General features: G+C 29.3%; 1 protein-coding gene across 1 annotated transcript; it reads left to right on the top strand.

The window, feature by feature from the left end:
• Window positions 1–4,361: 4,361 nt before the first annotated feature.
• LOC107443391 (uncharacterized) lies at window positions 4,362–11,189 on the top strand. Its single transcript, XM_016057238.4, has one exon. The coding sequence runs from the start codon at window positions 8,620–8,622 to the stop codon at window positions 9,778–9,780; it is 1,161 nt and encodes a 386-aa protein (XP_015912724.3). The 5' UTR covers window positions 4,362–8,619; the 3' UTR covers window positions 9,781–11,189.
• Window positions 11,190–12,737: the final 1,548 nt, after the last annotated feature.

Genomic DNA, 12,737 nt, shown 5'->3' with positions numbered 1-12,737 from the left:
TAGATTTGAACCCAAATTACAATAAAAAAAACTGCTTGGAATATTAGGCTTGTTCACACATCGCCTTGTAGTCATAACATAAGCGGAGGGATACACCGGAAATTTTCTAAATTTTTTCCGGTTTAAGGACGCTTGTTATTGTTAGATTAGACCAGTGTTTCCCAAACTTATGACTTTTGTGTACCCTTTCTAAATTTTTCGTAACGCTCTGTACCCCTAATAAAAAAAAGGAATGCATTTTTTACTATAAAAAATTGCTCAAAAATTGAAAATCACAACTGGCTGTTGACACCACTAATTATTAACTGTTATCTCTGCAAAAAATAGCTAACAGAAAAATACGTAATCGTAAATTTTCATGTTTTTGAATGCATTTTTTTGAAATTTTCGTTTGTTTCAAAATATTTCGCATTAGAACGCGTACCCCCGCTAAACTATTCCCGTACCCCTGGGGGTACGCGTACCACACTTTGGGAAACACTGGATTAGACCACCCATCCATACTGCAGAATGGCAACAAGGAGATGATAACGTCGCTAGATGGCGCATTCAAGCTGCGTGAGTTGTTCTTCAGAGCCTTTTTGAAACAAAACATTTTTATCTACTGCTTTATTGAAATATATGTTTGGAGAAAATAAGCAACCGGATACGCTTAGGTTGTTGCATTATAAGCAATCTATATCTATCAAAAATAAACAAAAAGTTAAAAATCCTTTTTCGAACATTTTACTGTAGTTGTTGGCAATAAAAAACCTTCTTCAGTATTTTAAATCTGCAAAATACCATATTTCCAACTATTTAAAGATATATACATCTACTATTGACAAAAAAATATCATGCAGAAAATAAAAATACGTAACGATCTTCATCCTAAAAACATCATTTAGTCATGCTGCACACATATTGTAAAGTGATCACAGTTCACGCTGCCAATTGATTTAGAACAATACAATCATGTTCTTTCTATATAGCTACCTTATTCATGCAGTATTTGTACCAGCATATTCAAAAGTTAAAGTAACTCAATTACTTGAGTAGATGTTTTACTTGAAAGATTTTTCTTTTACAGTCGGTACAAAATATTTTACACAAATAAGTGACATTTCATAAATCTACATATTTTTATACTAAAGAAGAGAAAACTGCAGTTTATTCAGGAATAATCTTTAATGTATAACAAATAGTTCAAATTAATACCTTCATGTTCACAGCAGAGAAAAGTCTTATTCATGCATTGATTGTGTTAAAACATTCTCCCCAAAATCTAATTTTAAAAGATAGTCTACATAAAATATTCATCTTTTATATAAAAATAATCTCTTAAACTAGCTGGTGAGAAACTTTATTCCCGTGGAGTGTTTTAATCAATCGGGCATACAAATTTAATTTAAACTATCTTGTTCTAATTAGTGAAAAGCCCTATTTATGCGAAATGTGTGATGAAACTTTCTCACAGGAAAGTCATTTGAATGAACTTTCTTCTGTTTTTATAGGAACGAAACCATATTCATGTAATCTATGTAATAAAACATATAAGAATAAAAGTAGCTTGATTCAACACTCTCTTGTTCATACTGGAGAGAAACCTTATTCATGCAATTTGTGTTTTAAAACATTCAAAGCAAAACAGAACTTATTTGAACACTATCGTGTTCATACTAAAGAGAAGCCTTATTCATGCAGTGTGTGTAATAAAGGATTCTCGCAGAAAGGAAACTTAAATCAACACTATCTAATCCACACTGGAGAGAAACCTTTTTCATGCAGTCTGTGTGACATAACATTTTCAGATAAACGATATTTAAATCTGCATTCTCTTGTTCATATTAGAAAAAAATTATTTTCATGCAGTATATGTGATATATCTTTTACAAGTAAAAAAAGTTTAAGTAAACATTGTCTTGTTCATTCTAGAAAGAAACTTTATTCATGCAGTATGTGTGATAAAACATTCACACAGATTAGACACTTAGTTAGACACTGTCATGTTCATACTGGAAAGAAACCTTATTCATGCAGTGTGTGTGATAAAATATTCACACAAAAAGGGACTTTAAATCAGCACTATCTAGTTCACACTGGAGAGAAACCTTATTCATGCAGTGTGTGTGATAAAACATTTGCACGGAAAAGAGGATTAGTTCGACACAGTATTGTTCATACTGAAGAGAAACCTTATTCATGTAGTGTATGTGATAAAACATTCAAACAGGAAAGTTGCCTAGTTCAACACTGTCTTATTCATACTGGAGAGAAACCTTATTCATGCAGTGTGTGTAATAAAGGATTCTCATTGAAAAGATATTTAAAGGAACATTCTCTTGTACATTCTGAAAAGAAACATTATTCTTGCAGAATGTGTGATAAAACATTCAAACAGAGAAGAAGTTTAAACCGTCACAATTATATTCATTCTGGAGAGTAACCTTATTAATGCAGTATGTGTGATAAAACATTCACAGAGAAAAGAGATTTAGTTCGACACTGTATTTTTCATACTGAAGAGAAACCTTATTCATGCAGTGTGTGTGATAAAATATTCACACAAAAAGGAACTTTAAACCAACACTATCTAGTTCACACTGGAGAGAAACCTTATTCATGCAGTGTGTGTGATAAAACATTCACACAGAAAAGACTTAGACTTAGAGGTTGGGCAGCTCTGACGAGTTGGGCACATCGACCAGAGGTCTATTGTACCCAAACCCTAGTCGTGATTGGTAAGAAAGCCCTATAACTGAAATAAAGTTAAGCAAGCACCTTACAGGAACATCTTGCAGTTCCCAGGCATTGATGCAATGCTGCCCTAAATGCTCAAATCTTTGAGCAGAATAGACATCACAATCACAAAGTATGTGTTGTGATGTCTCTTCTTCTAGACGACAAACCCGACAAAGAGAATTGGATTCTAATCCCATAATGTGTAGAGAGATTTAGTTCGATACTGTATTGTTCATACTGAAGAGAAACCTTATTCATGCAGTGTGTGTAATAAAAAATTCACACAAAAAGGAACTTTAAATGAAAATTCTCTTGTACATTCTGAAGAGAAACTTTATTCTTGCAGTGTATGTGGTAAAACATTCAAACAGAGAGGAAGTTTAAAGCATCACATTCGTCATACTAGAGAGAAATCTTATTCATGCAGTATGTGTGATAAAACATTCATTTGGAAAAGAAACTTGGTTCGACACTGTCTTGTTCATACTGAGGAGAAACCTTATTCATGCAGTATGTGTAATAAAGCATTCACATAAAAGAGACTTTTAGTTCAACACTGTCTTTTTCATACTGGAAAGAAACCTCCTTCTTCATGCAGTATGTGTGATAAAACATTTACACAGAATAGTGACTTAGTTCGACACTGTGTTGTTCAGGCTGGAGAGAAACCTTATTCATGCAGTGCGTGTAATAAAGGATTCTCACAGAAAGGACATTTAAGTCAACACTATCCAATTCACACTGAAGACCGATGTCCCTATTACTGACCGATTGGGAAAATTTGTGGATTCAAATGTTGCAGCCAAACAGAATAAAAAATATATACCAGCATTACATTTTCCTAGTGAAAACTACTACCAAATCATCCCTTACTCATTCCTCACAGAGGAAATATTTGTCCCTATCACTAGTCGACTGGGAAAAGTCGTCGATTCAAATGTCACAGCAAAACAGAATTTAAAAAAATTATACCCTCATTCAGGGTTTGTTGACTTAAATCAAATGATTTTTTAAAAAAAATCATTGATTTAAATCAACTAATTCCTTTTGATATATATTGATTATTAAAGTTAAAAAACAGTGTTTTAAATTATTGATACTTTTATTATTTTCTTTTCTTAGTTTTAAAATTTATTTTAAATAAATTGTTACTTAAATTAATTTTAGTTAACGAAATTACTTTCTTTCTTGGTGTGTGTTAAATTCCAACGCATTTGAAATTACATTTTTAAAAATCTTTTGATTCTTGAGATTGAAAGTACACATTAAAGTAAACATTTAATGATGTCTTAATATAGACTTGCATAGCTGTAGAAAGTAATTATTAAACATGAATTTTTTCAAAAAATAATGTAAATTGAAATTCTACCCTTTGAAAGAAAAAGCGTGGAATTAAAATCTACATTATATTTTATTGGTGGAAAATGTATATTTCTGAAGTTTGAGGTTATATAGAAAAGAAATTACCCTAATATGCCAAAAATAGAAAGAAAAAAAAAAGGCCAATAAATTCAGATATTCTTTCCTTTCAAAGTCTATTTGATGCAGTAGGGTTATTAACTGGTATTTTTTTTTTTTTTTCATAATATGTTTACAGTATCTTTGACATCTGATTCTCTATAAGGAAATTTTGTGAAAAAAAATTCCTATGAGTACATAGATTTAAAAAAAAAATTTTTTTTTAGCTTAACTTATCTATTTTGATATAGAATTAAAAATGAATATTTTAATATAAAAATATATAGATTAAATATTTATTTATTTATTGATGAATGACTACATTTATAAACACAATCTGTTACATTTATTTTGTCATTTTAAAAATCAAGAGAAAAAAAAGAAATTATAAATTAAAATTATAGTTTGCTAATTGAAACTTTGTTTTAATAGTTAAAGTAAAAGGGTCTGTCCAAGTGAAATTTACTACCGTTTACTGGTACCTTCACAAATTTAACTGTAGGGAAAACGGTGGAATAATTTCACAAAATACTTTTTTCTTAAAATTTTATTTTTGTGTCTTGTAAGAAATGATAAATCCAAATTTTTAACACATTTGTGTTGATTTTTTTAATTTTCAAAAATTATGTCTACATTTTCACAAAATAGGTACCTTTCAGAAAAACCTAGACAGACCTATAAAGTATTCTTTAAATTCTCGATTTCAACTAGTCTTTAAATTTCAATCATGCATTTGTTTCAAAATGGTTGCTATGCATTCAAAGCTATATATTATAATGGAAAATTATTTTAGTAAGTTAAAATATTGTTCTAAATATTGTTATAATATTAATTTAATTTTGATTAAGCATTTATAAAGTTTTTTTAATTATGAATTAAAGTTCTTGCAGTGTATTTGAATAAAAAAAAAAAAATCTGATTTAAATCAAAAAAATCACGAACCCTGTCCTCATTGCATTTTCTTGGTGAAAACTACTACCAAATCATTCCTTACTAATTCCCATATAGAGGTAATGTACCTCCCTATTGTTGACCTATGGGGAAAATTCTTGGGTTGTGATGTCACAGCAAAATAGAATTTAAAAAGAATAAAAATACAGTTAAACTAGAGATAAATAATTTACAGGTAAACAATTTCTTTCATTAATTTTAAAACAATTTAAATCATGAAGTTAAAATTCTTGATTGTCATTTTGTGAGGTTCATATAATTCAAACCCTGTTGGTGTGTATATATGTATGGTATATATATATATATACAGAGAGAGACCCCCCCCCACTCTTGAGATACTTCCAAGGTCACTGCAAAAATCTACAGCCTCTACCTGTTTTACACATGATGCAGGACATGATAGGGGTGAAATCAGAAATCAAGTTTTTTATAAAAAAGTTCTAAAACCTAATTCTTAATTTTTTTTAATGAAACTTTTAATATATTTTATAGACATTAGATCCATATGGATTAAATATGAAACATAACAATTCTATTTTATTAAATTTTCCTTGCACAATAATGTGTTTCACAAAATATATTTTGTTACCTTTCTCCATAGTGGGATTAAGCTATTTTTAGATTATTTATTAATGGAGATAATATTTATAGCTATAGAAATTAGGTTTCTTAACCTATAGTATATATTGCTGAACTCGATACAATTTCATTATTAGAAAAGTGCATTAGTTTTGTAATATATTTGAAATAAAAAAACGGGTGTGTGTCCAGACATTTTATGAAAGATCCTGTTTTTGTAAAATTGTGAAAAAACTAATCATAATTTGTGAATTTAAAATAAGCATTAAGTCACATTCTTCCAACCAGGCTCCTGCTTTTGTGAATTTGTGCAAATACGGTCCTGTTATAGCAAAAATTGCTAAAAACCTCAACAACTGCTGCCACTAAATTAGAGATGCAACATACAAATATTTGGTATTTAGCCTATACTGCTCAACACAGAATATTCATTTCGAACAAATAATGGAAACAAAATCACTCACATTTGTAATAATTTCAATGGACATATTTTAAATAACACAATTTAGTTATGTATCACTTTAAATTTGTAAGTAAACTTTAACAACTCTTAAATTTATAATATTTTATTTAAAAAAATGCCATAAATTAATTTTTATTTGCATAATATTCTATTAATTAATTTTTTGAATAAATATAAATTGATCAATTATTTATTTACAAAAAAAAATTATCATTTAATATCAATAAGAATGTGCACACGATGTTTGTAAAAGTAGAAATATTTTCTTAGGATATTACTTAGAAAAATTGGAAAACTTTCGACCCTTCTTCCCCCCCCCCCCACTGGGAAAATATATTACGGCATGCGAGTTTCACATTTAAATAATCACTTTTTGACGCCGTTTGTTCGTCACTATTTTATCCTAAATCCAAGTTGTTTTTCAACTATATTTCAGAAGATATTGCTTTACATTTCCACATGGTGTATAATATGTATCTATATATTCTTGTAAAAATAATATGTATCTATATATTCTGAAAGAAAAAGCCTTATTCTTGAAAAACTTTTCTACTAAACTTCATGATCTAATATGAAGATCGAGTCTATTAAAATTTTACAACACAGTTTTTTTAAAATCAAATTATATAAAGTATACAAAAACACTGATATAAGTGATAAACTCGTATATATTTTATTTTGCAGACAATTATTTTCATCGAAAAGTTTAGATTTTTAATGGAATATCATTAATAAACTAAAAAACGTAAAATAAAGAATCAAAATTCTTAATTAGATGCAAAAATCCATTCTGTCCGAAACTATCATCAAATTAGGAATAAAGTCCCGCAGTGGACTGATCGTTAAGACGCGGTTCCCAGCAGATCACCGAAGTCAAGCATCACTGGCTACGGTCAGTGTGCGGGTGAGTGACCACTTGGATCAGCCTGCGTAGGGACCGAGGGTGTGCGGTATTTGTCCTCGTTAAACTGTTCTACCGTAAAGTGCTTGACTTCGCGTGCAGGTCGTCGGGCTACCGAAACGGGGGTGCCATCCCCTCTGCAGAGGATCAAAATTGAGATGGCATGTCTTCAGATCATCCTCAGAGATGTTTCCCAGACCACCGTCGCCAATAGCCCATTGTGCAACTCTAGTGCGACGTAAATGAACAACAACACTGGGAATAAAAAAATATTTACAAGTAATTTTTTTTTTACAAAACTATAACACTTACCTGCTTTATATAACCAGAGAATCCCCAAGTAAAATGTTCTTTGACTACAAAATTTTTTTGTACGTTAGTTTCTGTCTTGATTTTCATATAGATAAAAATCTTTTAAGTTGGAAAACTAAATAGAATTGAAAACTACATTAAATATAGTTCTAAAAGAAGGTGTCATAGAATGTAAAAAAATAATTTTATAGTAAATATTAAGAAAAGGAAAAATATCGTAGTACATTCCTACATAACTGAAAAGGAGGAGAGTAAAGGGAGGAGGGTCAAAGGCATGGAACCGATCTTTTCCCCAGATGGCGCATCGATCGGCTATACATTTCTCAACTTAAATTTCTGCTCAAAGTTGTTCAACGAAATAAGTGTTGAGAGAAAATAAGCAGTCGGAAACTTTTGCATATTCAATATTAAGCACTCGATCCGATATAAACAAATAGTTGAAAATCATATTTTTGATTCTAAAAAGAGTGTATATCGGTCGATAGTATCAACATTAATAGTTGAATAATTTCTGTTCTCTGACTATGAAATAATGTTGTAATATTTGACATAATTTTTGTTATCGGGTTCTCAATCGCATGAGAATGATTTTCTGAAAAATGTTTGCTTGCTAGATACGTACATTTTTCACAATAAGTATTGTACATGGTTCATTTGTTTATCCCAAAAGTATTATTCGGGCAATAAGTGTGATAAAACTTATTAGTCGTGAAGCGACACCTTTCTAAAAGTTTGTGCAGTAAGAGTTTCGACAGAAAGATAATTTAAAAAAAAAAGAAAGAAAGATTTAGTTCACGCCATACGGAAGCTTTATCCATCCAAAGTGTCTTATTTATATGAAAATATATATTTTGTTGTGAGCAGAAACTTAACCATTTACATCCTGAAAAATTCTCTTTGACATTTTATTAAAAACATATTAAGTTGTATACAAAAATAATAAATATACATAACATAAATACACTTGAAAACACTGTGACCATCTTCGAAATGACCACTTAAGTTATTTTATGCAATTCATGTTGTAAGTTGATAAAAAAAATATGCATAACTATACTATTTAATCATATTACTCGCGTTAAAATACCAAGTAATGGTTATATAAATACCATCATATGTTATTCTTATTCGAGTAGTGCATATTGTAACAGTTTCACATCATTTGGTATGTTCATCCTGTAAAGTTGCCTTATTCATGCTGTATCAGTAAAAAAAATCCCCTCATTCATGTAAAATGTGTGATAAAACATCCTCACAAGAAATTTGCATAAATGAACTTTCTCATACTGGAGAAAAATCTTATATATGTAGTATTTGTGATAAAAGATTCACACAGAAATCTCATTTCAATGCACATTCTCTTGTTCATACTGGAAAAAAACCTTATGTATGTAGCATTTGTGATAAAAGATTCTCATACAAATTTACTTTAAATAAACATTCTTTTCTTCATACTGGGGAGAAACCTTATCCATGCAATGTGTGTGATAAGACATTCTCGCAGAAATTTAACCTACAAGCACACTATCTTGTTCATACTAGAGAGAAACTTTTTTCATGCAATGTATGCAATAAAACATTCTCACACAAAAAAAACTTGAGTGAACACTATCGTGTTCATACTGGAGAGAGGCCTTTTTCATGCAATATGTGTGATAGAACATTCACACAGAAAGGTAGTTTAAATAAACACTATCTTGTTCATACTGGAGAGAAGCCTTATTCATGCAATGTCTGTGATAAAAAATTCTCCCAGAAAAGATATTTAAATGATCATGCTCTTGTACATACCGGAGAGAAACCTTTTTCCTGCATTGTGTGTGGCAAAACATTCTCCAAAAAAGGAAATTTAAATGAACATTCTCTTGTTCATTCAGGAGAAAAACTCTATTCATGCAGTGTGTGTGATAAAACATTTAAACAGAGAGGAAGTTTAAAGCAACACAATCGTATTCATACGGGAGAGAAACCTTATTCATGCAATCTGTGCGATAAGACATTCTCACAGAAACTATATTTAAATGAACATACTCTTGCCCATACGGGAGAGAAACCTTATTCATGCAGTCTGTGTGATAAAACATTTAAACAAAAAGGTAGTTTAAACCATCATTATCGTGTTCATACTGGAGAGAAACCCTATTCGTGTAATGTGTGTTATAAAACATTCTCGCAGAAAATATATTTAAATGAACATTCTCTTGTGCATACTGGAGAAAAACCTTATTCATGCAGTGTATGTGGTAAAGCATTCTCTAAAAAAAGAAATTTAAATGAACATTCTTTTGTACATACTGGGGAGAAACCTTATTCATGTAGTGCATGTGATAAAACATTTAATCAGAAAGGAAGTTTAAATAAGCACTATCTTGTTCATACTAGGAAAAAACCTTAATCGTGTAATCTGTGTGATAAAACAATCTCACAGATAATATATTTAAATGAACATTCTTTTGTGCATGCTGGATCGGTACTTTTATGCAGAATCTTTCTTCTTACTACTATTTTCTTCATACACACAGTTCCTATATGTTAAAATAATCACTGAGAAAGAACACTTAAGTTTAAGCTGTTGTTTCTATTGAAGAGAAACCGCATGCTGCGTATAAAATAAAACATTTAAATATTCTGGATCATTTAAATATCTGTCTTTACGAAATTCAGTTGGTCAGGAACTTTATAACCGATTTTTCACAAATTTCGTGTATTTTGACATGTAAAATTTCATTCTTTAAGATGATGCAGACCTGCCAACTCTCCTGCTTTTAGCTCAAATCTTCGCCCTCAGGCCTTCAGGGTGTTTTCTCCTGCTTTTTTCTATTTAGTTCAGGATAGAGGGGAAGAAAAAACAATTTGTGCAATTTCCTTCCCAACTTGTGCTTTAGATCATGCTGGGCATTTATTTGGAAAAAATTCCCTCAATAGCAACATCGCTAAAAATTACGGTGTGTGTGAACCAAAACAACAGCAATAACAAATGAAATGGCAAAATCGGAGAGGAAATATATCTTGGATACCATTAGGCAAAATGTTTTTTCACTTTCTATAGATGGCAGTTTTTTTAAATATTGCTAAATCAGCAACATCTGCAGTTTTAAAACAGTAGCAGTTATAAAAAAAATAATAATAAGAAGAAATACATTTATAAAGTATTGTATTTATTATTGACATATTTTGCTAATTTTGAACCTCTTCCTAAATTTAAAAAAATCAAAAGATGTGTTTTAATATAATTCTAAAGAACCTTTTTATGTAATGTAAGTAATATATTTTGAAATAAACTTCTAGTAAGAAATGTGAATCAGGTTTAATTTTCAATATTGCGCTATGTCGTGATACAGAAAGAGTCTCCTGCTTTTTTATTTTCTAAGGTTAGCAGGTCTGGATGATGCAAAAAATTCTATACCTTACAATTCAAATTTTTTTTGACCATTCTTAACTAAAAACAATAAATATTAAGAAAAGTTATTTTTTGAATGGAATTATTGCATAAAAGAGTTTTATAATTGTGTGTATGAAGTTTTGAATTTGCTTAAAAAATTCTTAAAAATTCTCCTCGCAAAATATTTAAAGAGATAAAAATAACATAATTGATCCAAACTTCAAAAAGGTGTGTTTTTGTGTCTGATTTCATAACTTAAAATATCGCATGCACTTCTTAACTAGCATATTTGACGTTAATTAATTTCTTCTGCAAAATTACGAAGACTCTATTATTAGATTACTAATATCAATTATATTTTATTTTACTGGGTGAAAATTATGTGCTTGAGAATTAATAAAATAAATCTCTCTTGAAAGTTATTTTTTTAGAAAACATCTTTATGAAATTTTTATTTCTTTCATGAATTTTTGTTTTATTCTAGTTATGTGACATTGTCATCACCAATTTTTGATTAGACACTTAATACTTTCCCTTTCAGATCAGGAAGTTAATCAGGTTTTGCTCTTTAGCATTTTATTTTTGTTCTGGGACTCTTATTACAGCTCTATGGAATTAAATTCCGTTCCAGAATGATACTCTCATGACGTTAGAATTCCGTGAATGTCAGTATGGCTTTATTACGAACTTTTGATACTGGAATTAAATTCCAGTGTGAGATGATTACGAATTCCATTCTGGTAAGTTAAAGAGCAGACAAAATCTCTATTCCGTAATAGAATGGTAGAATATATTATTGTTGTTTTTCACATTCTAATGTATTGCTTTTATTTTCTTAATATATAAAAAATGTCAGAAAAGTTTAAAAAACCTTTTTTGAATTTTATTACTTTTTACTTAATTGCTGGAGCAGAAATAAAAATAATTATTTTCGACAGAAGAAATGAAAATTTTTATATTCAATAATTATTTAATTTTAATAATTTATTTTTATGTCACAATCATTATAGTTTAATTAATATTTAACATCAATAGCTTATTTCATTTTAATGTTTATGTAGTTTCACTGTTAGTTTCATTATTAATTTCAGAATACATTTCGTAATTTTCTGATATAAAAACTACTGAATCTAGAAAATAAATTATCTGATATAAAATATCGATATTTTTTAATTGAATTTGATTAATCTTTCTGTCAATGGTTTTTATATTTAGTGCACATGATTCTTAGATTTAGCATATAATATTTATTCATTAAACTGTATATATGTAGACATGATGTTACTATCTTTTCCTGAACAAATTATGATTTTTACTGTATTAGGAACGACTTTTTAGTTTAAAAGAATAGTTACTATTTAGCCAAAGTTAATTAACCAATTTTTTTCCAGCTAATGAACTTACATGCTATGAAAATACAGTTTGATAACTTCATTAATTAGAAAACTTCTTTTAGGAATTCTATTTATTTTTTTAACATAATTTCTACATAAAAAAATCAAATTTTGATAGATTCAACCACATATTTTAAAAATAAAAATATTTATGCTTAGCTAAAAAATTATAGTAAGCTGATATTTATTCAAACATCAAATAAAAAAAGAAGATTTACGTCAAAACACAAGTGATCTTCCTTAGCTTAAAACACATTTTAGCAATCTTCCTTAGCATAAAACTGTGGGTTGTCCTAACATAGTTTCAATTTTTTCCTCTTATTCAGGAAATAAATGATTTTTAGGAAGTATTTCTAATTACGTATAGTAAATCCTTAGAAAACTTTTCTTCCTGTCTCGCACATATTTGGTTATTTTGTATTTCAATGCAGAGTTCTCCCCCAGATGGAGGAACTATTAGATAAGAACATCTAGCTAGAAGATTGGTGAGATTTCATTCTCCTTGCCGGAGAAATAAATAGGAAGAATATTTTGTTTGTTGAAGGAAGTTGCGGCGTAACTACCACTATAAATCTT

This window comes from Parasteatoda tepidariorum, chromosome 10 (genome assembly GCF_982258835.1).
Source record: "Parasteatoda tepidariorum strain Cologne lab strain chromosome 10, Ptep-v5.0, whole genome shotgun sequence".
NCBI classification, from domain to species: Eukaryota; Metazoa; Arthropoda; class Arachnida; order Araneae; family Theridiidae; genus Parasteatoda; species Parasteatoda tepidariorum.
Note: the sequence above shows the minus strand (reverse complement) of the source record. Positions and strands in the feature narration are given on the sequence as shown.